We start from the raw sequence: 14,069 nt of genomic DNA on the forward strand, positions 1-14,069 counted from the left end.
AGAAAGAAAAAAAAAATCCTTACAGAAATCTTCTTGTTTTAGTTCGTGAGTTTTGTGTATAACGTCTTTCCAGGATGTGTGTGTCTGTGTCTGTGTTTGCTTGCATGCATACGTGCATGTGTGTGTGTGTGAGCACCATGCTTTTTCTATGTAATTTAGATACCCCTTTCTTCACCATTTCTCCCCCAGCAGCCAGATTTTATATAAATATGTGTGTGTGTGTGTGTGTATGCATGTGTGCTTGCATGCGTGCGTGTGTGTGTGTGTGAGCACCATGCTTTTGCTATGTAATGTAGATACCCCTTTCTTAAGCATTTCCCCATCCAGCAGCCAAATTTTATATGAATATATGTGTGTGTGTGTGTTTGTGTGTGCGCATGTGTTTGTGTGTGTGTGTGTGTGTTATAGGGGGTGTGGGCCAAAATGATGAGATGGAGAATATTTGAGTTGGAGTTGGTCATCCACTTCTGTAGAAATGGGGACTGTTTCCAAGTTTTCTGTATCCAGCATGTATGTTAAGATTCTGAAAGCTCACCGTTCGACCAGGCTGAAGCGTGTGGTTGGTGTGATGTTGATCAAAGCTGTCTTGGTGGACTTTCAGGAGGTTCCAGACTTTGGAAAAAACGTTCTGACTGGAACTCTCATCCAAGCTGCTTTGAAAGAGAATAAGGTGAGTGTGTGGTGTGTGTGTGTGTGTGCGTGTGTTGTGTGTGTGTGTGTGTGTGTTGTGTGTGTGTGTGTGTGTGTGTGTGCGTGTGTTGTGTGTGTGCGCGTGTGTGTGTGTGTGTGTGTGTGTTGTGTGTGTGCATGTGTTCCGACCAAAGGTAGGTGCTTATAGAAGGTATCCATATCAATCGATGACTCTGTGTTTGTAAACCGCTTAGAGCTATGTCTCTGCCCAGATATAGGTGCTGTAGAAGTATCCATATCAATCGATGACTCTGTGTTTGTAAACCGCTTAGAGCTATGTCTCTGCCCAGATATAGGTGCTGTAGAAGTATCCATATCAATCGATGACTGTGTGTTTGTAAACTGCTTAGAGCTATGTCTCTGCCCAGATATAGGTGCTATAGAAGTATCCATATCAATCGATGACTGTGTGTTTGTAAACTGCTTAGAGCTATGTCTCTGCCCAGATATAGGTGCTATAGAAGTATCCATATCAATCGATGACTGTGTGTTTGTAAACTGCTTAGAGCTATGTCTCTGCCCAGATATAGGTGCTATAGAAGTATCCATATCAATCGATGACTGTGTGTTTGTAAACTGCTTAGAGCTATGTCTCTGCCCAGATATAGGTGCTATAGAAGTATCCATATCAATCGATGACTCTGTGTTTGTAAACCGCTTAGAGCTATGTCTCTGCCCAGATATAGGTGCTATAGAAGTATCCATATCAATCGATGACTCTGTGTTTGTAAACCGCTTAGAGCTATGTCTCTGCCCAGATATAGGTGCTATAGAAGTATCCATATAAATCAGTGACTCCATATTTGTAAAGCACACAAAGCTTGGTCACTGAACAAAGGTTAGCACTATAGAAGTATCCATAGTAATCAATTACTTTGTAGAGTGCTCAAAGCATGGTCTCTGACTGAGGACGGGCACAGTGGAAGTATCCATATCAGTCCGTTACTTTGTGTTTGAAAAGCATCTAGAGCCTGGTTGTCTGACGGAAGATAGGTGCTATAGGGTGAGTTATCAGTATCAATCAATGACTGTTACCAGGTGGACGTCATGGAATGGTTGCTGAAGCTGAAACAGGAGGTGGGAGAGAAGAGGGGCATGGCTGTGGCGTATTCTGGCCTGCTGCAGCTGTATGGTAAGAGGGGCTCTTTTAGTGTTTTCTCTTGTTGAAGTGTAGTGTGTGTGTTTGTGTGTGTGTGTTTGTGTGTGTGTGTGTGTGTGTTTGTTTGTGTGTGTGTGTGTGTGTGTGTGTATTTGTGTGTATGTGTGTGTGTGTTTGTTTGTTTGTGTATGTGTGTGAGAGAGAGAGAGAGAGAGAGAGAATCCAAAAGGAGATCTGTTGGCACAGTGTGCTGTGTGTATAATCAGAGCCAGGACTCAGCCCACAAACCTTTCAGATGGTACAAAAAATCCTTCAGTCCCACCCATGCTCTTGTGATGTATGTGTGTTTAGCTTGGGGGTAGCAAGGTGGTGTCACTGCAGGAGAATTGTGTGATTCATTAAGTGTGACTTGTGCTCTTGTCAAACGTGCCTGCCGTTCCAGAATAGCTTAATTCTTCATGAAAAAAAACCAACTGTGAATCAATGATCATTGCAGATGTTATAGTCATGAATCTCGTATTGTGGAAAGGTAATGTCAAACATGTTTACAGTTCCAGAACCACCTTATTTCTTATGAAAAAAAAAATATATATATCGATGTCCGTTCCAGATGTAATGTTCATGGATCACATGAAAAAAATAATGACCACCATTGTAACAAACAAACAAAAATGAGGGGATCTGTTTTCACAGTCAGACAAACCTGATGGCAGATGGGAAGTTGTAACTCAAACAGTGTGTGCATGTGTGTAAGTCCATAACTAGCGATGGCAGAGACAAAGTGAAGAGAAAGCATGCCCGTCTGCAAAGACGGCTAGCTGTCGTAACCAGGTGTGTAAGACGGTCACAGATTCTCTTCTTCTTCTGCGTTCACTCGTATGCACACGAGTGGGTGTTTACGTGTATGACCGTTTTTACCCCGCCATGTAGGCAGCCATACTCCGTTTTCAGGGGTGTGCATGCTGGGTATGTTCTTGTTTCCATAACCCACCGAACGCTGACATGGATTACAGGATCTTTAACGTGCATATTTGATCTTCTGCTTGCATATGCACACGAAGGGGGTTCAGGCACTAGCAGGTCTGCACATATGTTGACCTGGGAGATCGTAAAAATATCCACCCTTTACCCACCAGGCGCCGTCACCGTGATTCGAACCTGGGACCCTCAGATTGACAGTCCAACGCTTTAACCACTCGGCTATTGCGCCCGTCAGTGTCACAGATGAAGATACTGAGTGAACCACGCATACTGAAATATACATACATGCACGACATCACATTTGTAGCTTGTTTTGTGTGTTCATCAGAACGTCAGTTTGTTTCGGATTTTTGCGTCACCTGTTCCTGATGGTACAGTTTCACTTTCAGTTTCACAAGGAGGCGTCACTGCGTTCGGACAAATCCATATACGCTACACCACAACCACTTGGCAGATGGCTGACCAGCAGCTTAACCCAACGTGCTTGGTCAGGCCTTGAGTGCATGCGTATATATTTGCGTACCTATAAGGTTGGATTTCTACTATGAAATTTTGCCAGAGGACAACACTCTCATTGCCATGGGTTCTCTTTCAGTGTGTCAAGTGCGTGCTGCACACGAGACCTCGGTTTATCCTCTCATCTGAATCAGCAGATGCTCTGATTTTCTAGTCACACTTGGGAGAAAGGTTGAGAGCAGAGTTTGAACCCAGACTCTGACAGACTCTCTGTATTGGTGTCTTAACTATTCTGCCACCTTCCTCTGTGATGGTACAGTTTGTGGGTGCCCAACACTCAGCTTATATATCACACAGACTGACATCAGTTTACAGCTGGGCCAACAGCAGAGTGAGAGCTGTATGATCAGTGGGTTCTCTATTGCAATGGGAAATCATTTACAGCTTAGTCTTTTGTGAAGGACTATATTTCTCTAAACTAGGAGGCAAAATTGCACTGGCTCTTAGTGCTGCAGCCTTGGGGGTTGGTTGGCCTTTGGGAACCATCCCAACACCGACTGTCCTAAAACCCTCATGGCCAAGAGAGTGGGGATGTAACTTGGACAAGACACTCTCCACTATAATCATATTCTAGCCCAGATAGTCAGGACAGCAGTTACCTCCTCTGCTGTTCTGATGGTCATAGTCGAACACAACTGACTATGTCAGTTTAACATACAGAGATTTTGGGACAGGTGATTCACTGTGTCCTGTGTGTGTGTGTGTGTGTGTGTGTGTGTGTGCAGCTTCACAGAGTGATGTGCAGGCTGTGCAGAAGACGTGTGAGAGACTGCTGACGGATGGAGTCGAGAGATCCAGTCTGCGGCCCAATGCTGTGAAGATGGTGGAGGAACTGTTGACAGAGAAGAACCAGCCTTTGCCAGCTTGGGTAAGAGAACTCACAACTCTGACAGTTTTAGTGTTCAAAGGCTTTGAGCCACAAAGCATGTGGTGGGTGGAAAGGGCATAGGGAAGAGAACAAGATGGTGTGTAACATTTGTGTTGGTGTGTAACATTGGTGTTGAATATTTGAAGTGTTACTTGGGGTAAAAGAATGGGTTTGTGTGTCTGTGCATGTTTGCGTGCTGGTGAGTTTTCTCAGCAAGTGGATACTGCTTCAGTTTGAACACCATACTGGTTTATACGTTGTTGTTTTTTGGTTTTGGTTTTTGGTTGTTTAAAGTGTTGTACACTGATCTTGTCAGACTGGTGCAAACTCAAGTCTGTTGTAATGGTTTATATGTTGTTGTTGTTTTTTTGTTTTTGTTTTTGGTTGTTTAAAGTGTTGTACACTGATCTTGTCAGACTGGTGCAAACTCAAGTCTGTTGTAATGGTTTATATGTTGTTGTTTTTTTTTGTTTTTTTTTGTTGTTTAAAGTGTTATACACTGATCTTGTCAGACTGGTGCAAACTCAAGTCTGTTGTAATGTTATTGTCTTTGTATCTGTTTTTGTGACAGCAGATTTCTTTCTCTGACAGTTGACTATAACTTGCACCAGTTTAACACAAGTTTACCACACCAAACTGGGAGTATACGAAGGAACTCCTCTGTTCGCTGTCATAACATTTTCTTCAAGATCTGTTCCTTCTCACATTTGAAGTTCCTTTTGTCTGAATAAAACAGTTCATGATCTGCTCCATTTGGACCAAACTCTGGGAGCATGTATTCAGCAAGAATTAGCTCAACCTGAAATAGGCTGCATGTTGTGCAAGCCTGACATTTGTTTGAACAAGTTCTTCTCTTGTTCTTTCTCCTGAGTACACAGGGGATTGTGAGTTGGTGCATGTGTGGTGTGTATGTGTGCATGTGTGCGTGCTTGTGTGAGTGTGTCTGTTTTTATGAATGTATGTATGTGTGTGTGTTTGGGTTTGTACAGCTTCTCTGAGCATGGTCCATTAAAAAAATTTGTTTTATTTCTGTCAGTGTGATGTTTATTTTTGTTACCAGTTAAATTTGATTTTAAGTTAATGTTGTTGGGGTTTTTTTTCTACAAACTTATGGTAGGTTCTTAAGGCCAGACCAAAGTGATGAGTATTTGTGGTCAGGTATCTGTTTTTTGTGGGGGGGGTTTAAGCAAATGTTGTGTAGTGTAGATGGATCAATGCACATGCTTTGATGCCTCATTGGAAATGAAAGGACATGTGAGGGAGACAGCATGGATGAGTGACGTGCCTGGCATTGCCAGTGAAGCAGGATTTGGTTCTGTTGCAGGGAGGTGACACGTCATCTGATTCATCCTCAGAATCCGATTCTTCCAGTTCGTCAGACGATGAAAAACCACCACAGCGGTCATAGGCTGCGTGGTGCTGTGTTGGGAATGTATGTTAGTTGTTGCTCGTTTCCCCTTGGGCCAGTTAGAGAGGTCTGGAAAGTCACTGTGTCCTGGTGAGGATTGCTTCAAGGAATCTGATTGGACACGTTGCTGATTCATGTTTGAAGTGAGGTCTGATTGGTTTGTTGAGGAACATGATCATCACATTGTTTGCGAGAGGCTGGGTCAGTGTGTGATAGCAGGAGAGAAGAAACGTGTGTGTGTGTGTGCAGTGGTTTGAGTGAGGGTAGTTTGTTGATGTTTTCAGAGGGCCGCGATGATCGAACACTGACTCAACATGCCATTGAACATGGGTGTATGTATGAATGGATGCTGATGCTGATCATTCTGAAATATTGTGTTGTAAAGTAGCTGATTCCAAGTTGAAGATTGTTCACATAAACCAGTGATACAAGCGATGACTTATTCTCTTTTGTGGGGTTCTGGTTTTTTGGGGGTGTTTTGATGGGGGGGGTGAGTATTTGAGTGAGAGAGAGATACCAGAAAAAAGTCATCCCATTTTAATGGACTGTTTCCCACTCCTTTTGTATCCCCATTGACGTCTTTCTGTCTCCCTTTTCCTCTCTGGTTAGTATCGTTATGATTCCCTCTTTTTTGTTCCACTGTCTTCACTCAGACACACTTTATTTCACTCATAGTCATACACATACACATGCTTGAATATATACACACGTGTGCATACATACTTGCCCATATGCAGTGAAAACAAAACATATGTATCTAGCAAGTGCTTGCAGCATTATTCTGTCATTGTGGTCATCAGCATCGTCTCTCCATGAAACCTTGATGAATGCAGACATGGAAACAACATGAATGCTGGTTATTATTGACACATTCTGTTGCATTTATCAATCTCTTCTTTTTACTTTCAACCATCTAAACAATTGATATTTAGTGCAATGCAATATTCATGTGTCATTGAAATAAAAATAGACACAATCATTCTGACTAGTATATTTGTGGACATACACATGCATATCCACTTGAGTCTCTTGATCTGAATGAAGAGAAATTGAGTGATATGAATTATATTTCACTAACCACACACACACACACACACACACACATTGAAAACAAAACGCATGTATCAAGCAAGTGCTTGCAGCATTTATTAAACACCGTGACTGGTAAATAAATTTTCAGCATATCAAAACAAAATGTGGCACATTGCAGTGTGGGAAGACATTAACAGTTCCCAACATAAATAGCACAGGCAGGAAAAACATAACACACATTTTCGTTACGCACCACAGTGAAGTGCGATATTACACAAAAGGAGTGAACACATTCTGAATGGTACTGCCTGTGATTTAGCTTCTTTTTTTTTTCTACGCTTATTTAATCCACATAGAAAAACAAAAATCATGTGGTACATTTGATCAGTACTAAGGAAGTTGTATTTAACTGAACTGATGTTAAAAAGAAGTTATTCTGAATGTTCTGCCCTGTGTTCATATGGTAACCTGATCTAAATACAACCTGTGTCCAACTCTGCCCTAATATATGACAACAAATAAACTTACCTCCTGTAGACTGTAGCAATAAAAAAAAATGGTGGTTTACTGTCCAATTGTCCACCTTGATTTAAAACTATTATGCTTCATAATATGTTGATGGCACTTTTATTCACTTTTCTCCTGTTAAAAGAATCAGAAGCAAAAGAACAATATCATTTAATGTTTCATTTCAAAACACAATACTTGCATTACAGTTAGTGAATGATCATACAATGACATGTTTTCCCCCATAATGCACAGACATAATAAACATAAGAGCGCTGGGACTAGCTGCAGCATTAGAAAACAAGAGAGGCAAGGCCTTCAAGACTCACTTGTGATACACTGAAGAAAAAAAAATCCAAGCTTTTTATGTATTGTGTATAATTTCAAAATGTAATGTTTAAGATGAATTAAGTCCCCTAGCATTAATTACAGAGTAATTTCCCTTTTTTACTATCTGCACCAAAACGTTTGCAAAATAAATAAAACTTCCATGCTTAGCAAAAGAAGTTCCTGTTTGAATAAAAAATGATAATAAGGACTGCTCTTGTTGTTGGGTCAGAATATCAGATCAAAGTGCCAAGTTTAGAGAATACAAAAAAATATAACAGTAAAGGCAGTTTGCATATAATTAGGCTTCATTTTTTGTGTGCCCATCCCAGAGGTGCAATATTGTTTTAAACAAGATGACTGGAAAGAACTGAATTTTTCCTATTTTTATGCCTAATTTGGTGTCAACTGACAAAGTATTTGCAGAGAAAATGTCAGTGTTAAAGTTTACCACGGACACACACACACACACACACAGACAACCGAACACGGGGTTAAAACATAGACTCACTTTGTTTACACAAGTGAGTCAAAAAGAAAGATTTTTTTTTCCCTCTCAGAGATTGGATGTGTGTTGATCAATTCCTGGTTTCTCACACCTAGCCTTCAAAAAGACTCATGACTGGTTTTTGTCTACCCACAGGTACAGAAATTCACTGTGCAAAACACACACACACAAAAAAAAACAAACAAACAACAAAAACCACAACTAAATGAAACTGAGTCATTTAGGAGAGTATGAAAATCAGAATGTAAACTCTCTCTCCATCTCTCTCTCTCACACACACACACAAACACAATGTTCTTCTCCTCCCATCTCTATCCTCCACGCTGCCCTCTCAACCCTCCTACCCTACAAGCACAAAGAAACATCTTAAACACAGCATACAGCAGATCACTGTCATATTTACTCACAACACAACAAATTTCAGCTTGGTTATTTAGTTACTGCAACAAATAATTTTAACCCCCCCCCCCCCCCCAAAAAAAAAAAAAATATATATACAAAGAAGAAAAAAACAAACCCTCTCTTCCACAGAGACAATGTGCCTTTTAACAAAATGATCACAGCTTCAAATTACTGGAAAATGTAATGTTTGACAACAAAATTACTCAATTCTCTCTCTCTCTCTCTCTCTCTCTCACACACACACACACACACGTTTACACCTCTTAACAAATTGATCAAATATCAGCCTTGTAGTGAACAAAAAAAAAAAAAATCTTGACAACAAAAAAACAACAAACCAACTCACTCTTTTACCATTTGTTCTCTCTCTCTCACTCACACACACACACACTGGGGCATGCTGTAACAAGGTGATAACAACTTGAAGAACTTATGCCAGTGAATGTCTTTATAACGTTTGAGCACTCAGTTAATAAATAATTTATTATGGCCAACTGACATTAAAAATATAATGAAAAAAAAAAGATAACTGGAAATTTCTGATGCACATCATTTAATATTTTCTGGACTTTTTGAATTTTCTGTGAATAAACATGATTTTTTCCAGCACGATTCCAGTATAACTTCAGCTGTTTGATGACAGAAGCAGGGGCTTTTCTTTTTTCTTTTCTCAACAAGCTTCGTGAGCAACAACGAGAAGCTGCCTGAAAATTATGACAATACATGGAATGTCTCTATGAAAATAAATATGCTGCTTATGTAGAATTGTTGATTTACTTCCATAAGCTTTGAGAAGCTTCCCTGATTAACAAGTCAAGTGTCTGGTTGATAATTTCAGTTTGATGTGTCAGTGAATGTTTGTACAAACGACCCACAAGTCATCAATGTCTAAGTAATGATTAGATTTGTATCTGTCTAAGGCAAGATTTTTGCAAGCATTTGTGGAATGCTATATCAATATATATCTCTAAATTATGTTTTGTTGATTACTTTTTCACATAATTTTGACTGGCAACAGTGAATATCTGTGTGACAAAGTGACATGTGCATGTCGAATCTTTTAACTGTGTGTATGTGTATCTTTTTAAACTGAGCTCGTATCTAAGGTAGAGCACAAAAAAGTTTAATAAATTATGAAAAAAATAAATTACACCTGTGAGCAACAAAATCATGGCCATATATGAGGAATGACATGTTTGTTTCAAATAAATAGTGTAAGAAACCAGAGCACCTATTACATGTATTACTTATTCAAAATAATAACATAAATCCAAATGATACAAAACCCACATAAAATCAGTCATGGTAACATTCTGAACAGCTTCAATAAAGCAGTGGTAAACCCTTAACTACAACTAAAATTTTGTAAAAAGCACATAATTATGTTTGCCTTTTTCCTAAGTCAGCAACAATGTCAAATCAGTAATTATGAATTTAGAATTTTAAAAAACATTAACAGTAAATAGATGAAATTAAAGTAACAACAATACATTAGCACATCAACGTTCCACTGACTGTAGTGACGGAACACTTCACAATACATTAGCACATCAACGTTCCACTGACTGTAGTGACGTAACACTTCACAATACATTAGCACATCAACGTTCCACTGACTGTAGTGACGGAACACTTCACAATACATTAGCACATCAACGTTCCACTGACTGTAGTGACGGAACACTTCACAATACATTAGCACATCAACGTTCCACTGACTGTAGTGACGGAACACTTCACAATACATTAGCACATCAACGTTCCACTTACTAGTGACGGAACACTTCACAATACATCAGCACATCAACGTTCCACTGACTGTAGTGACGGAACACTTCACAATACATTAGCACATCAACGTTCCACTGTCTGTAGAGACGAACACTTAAAGCAGAAAGGGGAAAAGAAGGTGGGCTCATGAAAGAGACCTGGCATGATATAAACATTACACAAACATTTCACATTCTATAGTGACCAGTTACCCATTACTGTCAATCAGTATTGAAAGTCTGCATCTGTCCAGAAGAGTAAACTGAGCTAAGATTGGTTGGAATACACTGATGTGTGTGTACATATAAATACACAAGTGTGTGTGTGTGCATGCGTGTGTGTGTGTAAATGAATACACTGTCAGTAACATTTCTCATTTCTGACAGTTCCATGTCAGCTTGTACAAAGCCTTGAACAAGTTGAAGGGCAAAGTCATGAGCACAGATCTTCAAAGCACGTTCACTTGGAATCACACTTAAAACTGGAACCAAAATCACACTGCTTCACTATCATGCAAGAGGTTTGTCAGATTTCCTCAAAAAACAACTGAAATAACAAGTAAAACAACAGTGCATGACAGCAACACTGCATACTGTTAGAAAGGTAAAGGCATTGTAATCATAAGCAATTTAAAAAAAAAAAGCAATGTGCCAGTAATATTGCATATCGGCAGGAAGAGAAAGGCATTGTAACGACAAGCAATTTCTGTTCGCTGAGCATTTACACTTACAGGCAGCGCCAACTATTCCTACTCTTCAAGCTTTTCATGGTTATTTTTTGTTGTTGTTGTTTTCATTTCTTGGTCTTTCTACAACAAAGCAGGCATGCAGACAGATGGTGCAATACAGATGGCAGGCTTCTCAGGCCTCACACCCTACTGGCTGTTTGATCAAGGGTACTCACTCTACTGGCTGTTTGATCAAGGGTACTCACTCTACTGGCTGTTCAGTCAAGGGTACTCACTCTACTGGCTGTTTGATCAAGGGTACTCACTCTACTGGCTGTTCAGTCAAGGGTACTCACTCTGCTGACTGTTCGGTCAAGGGTACTCACTCTACTGGCTGTTTGATCAAGGGTACTCACTCTACTGGCTGTTTGATCAAGGGTACTCACTCTACTGGCTGTTCAGTCAAGGGTACTCACTCTGCTGGCTGTTCGGTCAAGGGTACTTACTCTGCTAGCTGGCTGGTCTTACACTGTTCTGTATTTGCAATCATTGTGGACCAGTCTTGATGATTTAAGTCACCTTTGTATTATCTTGGAGCACTTGCTTCCAGTCGTGCTTTGTCAAAGTGAGCTTAGCTTGTATGAATATATATAAAAATATGTCAGAAGTATATGTATATATATATAAATATGATAGAAGTAATCTGCTTCTGGTTGTTTTTTTTCTCTTTACCCTGATTCTATTAGCTTGAAGACTATTAACGGCACATTTGGACAAAGTATTGCTTTATCTGAATGGATTCAGTCAGAACTTTAAGTCACTTCAAGAGCCAATGCACCATTTTGATATTTTTTTCTTCTGATGCAGTAGAGGAGTTACATTCACAGTGACTACAAATACGCTTTTGTTATCATTGCAAAGAGTGCAGTGCACTGTTTTCTTATCTTCACAGCAGATCATTGAGACATGTCACAAGAAAGGTGTCAAACAGGTTTCTAGTCATCTCTTTGTTTCATAGCCTTTGGCATTCTCCACTTCTTCTTTTTTTGTGGGGGTTGGGGGGTGGGGTGGGGGGGGCAGGTGGGGGTTGGACATGCTAATTTCATTTAGTTTTAAATTTAACCACGACTGATGATTAATGTTGGATTGACCTTTTGGAAAGTTTTTTTTTTTAAAGTGGGTCAAAGAGTATACTGTGAGGTACCACAGTAAATTCTATTTTCATCACTGCTGCAATGTTCAGAAGACACACAGTGGCGGCACTGTTGATGACATTACTTTTCTGTCTTGTCAAAAGAGCAAACGGCAATAGGAAAGGGGAGCATAAGAAAATGCACAACTCTGGCATTTATCAAGGTACTGAAACCCACAAAAATGAATTTTATCGTGTGAACTCCAGGCACCAGGCACAAGATGACTACGCAAGGGGGGATTTTCGATCCTAACGCATCAAAAGGATGCAACACGTGTGTGTGTTGGGAACCCAGATAGTTCCCCCACCATCGTTAAGGTGCAAGTGTAAAGCAGGTTAAAGAAGGGACAGAAAATGTCCTTGTGTTTCCCCCCAGATCTAATGCCTGCTCAGTTGCCTCAAACTTCCCAAACCAACATCTTGCCAGCTACTGTCAGAGTAATGACCCCCGTTTCTTCAGTGTGGTTACTCGCCCTTGGCTGCATCCTCTGGGGCTGCATCCTCCAGTGGTTCAGGGAAGCTGATCTTCATGTTTCCCACACACACGTGACAGCCTTTGCCCTTCAATTCTGGGGGGAAGAACTTGTCGATGTACTCGTCAGCCTTCTCCCCTGTGATCAACTCATCCGTGATGAACTTCACATTAGCGGAGGACAGGTTGCAGTTGTCCCCCCCTGACTGCAGAACTCGTGGCACCAGGGTGGACTTTCCAAAGTTGTCATAATCCATCACGGTGAGATCCCGGAACTTGCAGGAGTCATCATAGCAACATTTGTGGTGCTCGGAATCTTCGTGGGCACCCAGGCAGTAGTCTGGTCCGGCCACTATGGAGAACTGGGAATCCCCTTCCACCACGCGCCCTGTGAAGCGGCCGTTTGGGAGGAAGCAGAGATGAGCTAAGCCACTGACGTGCACTGGTATCACCTTGCTCATCGTGCTGACGGTCAGTTCTGCACACAGATATGTCACATAGAGGCACATTAAACATTCACACACACATGCTAGCCATGACATTAGTAACAGCGCACTCTTATGCAACGTTATAAAAAAAATCAAAAATAAAAAAAATCCTAGTGATCAAGCAAAAGGCTGATAAAGCCTAAAAGCACATATGATGATGATAATATATATATATATATACATACATAGACATATATATATATATATATATATATATATAACTGTTAACTAAAAGGCTGGCCACCAACCACCAGCAGGCCAGCTGAATCCCCCCCATGTTGCTACTAACGACAGTCATCTGGATTCTGCGACATTAATCTACAGATACATATATATATATATGCTTCTTTCTTTCTTTCTAGATTTTAATCCCAATTTCTACTGTCACCACAATCATGTCACATTTATTATTTTTTTTAAATATATATATTATATACATATTTTCATACCATTTCTGTCAACACCAACCCCCAGGGAAATACCTAAAATCGCTTTTCATGTTTTGTTGTCTGATTTGTTCTGTGTGGTTTTATGGACGTGAGTGTGGAAGGGGTGTTTCGTCCTGCAACTCTTACTATAGACTGGGCTTTTACGTCCATGCTAACTTGATCTGCTGTTTCCCAGTCTCTTGGTTTTCTACCTCAAATGATAAAGGGAGTAGAAAAAAAAGAGGGGGAGGGGGAGTACTGAACATACAACGCGCGGGGAAGGGGGAGGAGGTTCTCCCTTGAAAGTCAAACGTTTAACATTATTTAGCTTGTGTAAAGTTTTCTCTTTCATAACTAACCATGAGTTACTTAATCGCACTTGGCGCACTTCCGACTAGTGAGAATAACACAGACCAACACGCTGCCATCGACTGCGTACCTTTTTGCCTTCTGTTCCAAGATCACAGAAAAGACGTGAGTTTATATCATAAATCTTGTTGACAAATGGCTTCACAGTGTGACGAAGAAATTTTGATGAAACGTGAACCCGCAAGGGTGAATAAATTTTGACAACATGCGATGATGGCAATGGAATTACTCGCGATTTATTCTACTGAAACGGTGTTACAGTAGAAATGGTCTCCAGGCAGATGTTAAACGAGGACGTTCGCGGTAAATGATAAGATTTTCGTTGTGAATAGAAGACGCTAGTGT

General features: G+C 40.4%; 2 protein-coding genes across 2 annotated transcripts in view; one reads left to right on the forward strand and one right to left on the reverse strand.

Moving 5' to 3' along the window:
- The window catches only part of LOC143295849 (leucine-rich PPR motif-containing protein, mitochondrial-like), a 76,779-nt gene extending 70,779 nt beyond the window's left edge, over window positions 1-6,000 (forward strand). Inside the window, exons 34-37 of the mRNA XM_076607499.1 lie at window positions 602-670; window positions 1,729-1,822; window positions 4,012-4,154; window positions 5,479-6,000. Coding sequence (XP_076463614.1) covers window positions 602-670; window positions 1,729-1,822; window positions 4,012-4,154; window positions 5,479-5,562 — 390 coding nt within the window. The 3' untranslated portion in view covers window positions 5,563-6,000. The remainder of the gene's footprint in view (window positions 1-601; window positions 671-1,728; window positions 1,823-4,011; window positions 4,155-5,478) is intronic.
- Window positions 6,001-6,160: 160 nt separating this feature from the next.
- Window positions 6,161-13,963, reverse strand: LOC143295850 (uncharacterized). Its single transcript, XM_076607500.1, has 2 exons — window positions 13,795-13,963; window positions 6,161-12,917 (listed from the first exon to the last, which is right to left on the reverse strand). The coding sequence occupies exon 2, from the start codon at window positions 12,898-12,900 to the stop codon at window positions 12,433-12,435; it is 468 nt and encodes a 155-aa protein (XP_076463615.1). The 5' UTR covers window positions 12,901-12,917; window positions 13,795-13,963; the 3' UTR covers window positions 6,161-12,432.
- Between the last annotated feature and the right edge of the window lie 106 nt (window positions 13,964-14,069).

The sequence above is a fragment of the Babylonia areolata genome, chromosome 21 (assembly GCF_041734735.1).
Source record: "Babylonia areolata isolate BAREFJ2019XMU chromosome 21, ASM4173473v1, whole genome shotgun sequence".
NCBI classification, from domain to species: domain Eukaryota; kingdom Metazoa; phylum Mollusca; class Gastropoda; order Neogastropoda; family Buccinidae; genus Babylonia; species Babylonia areolata.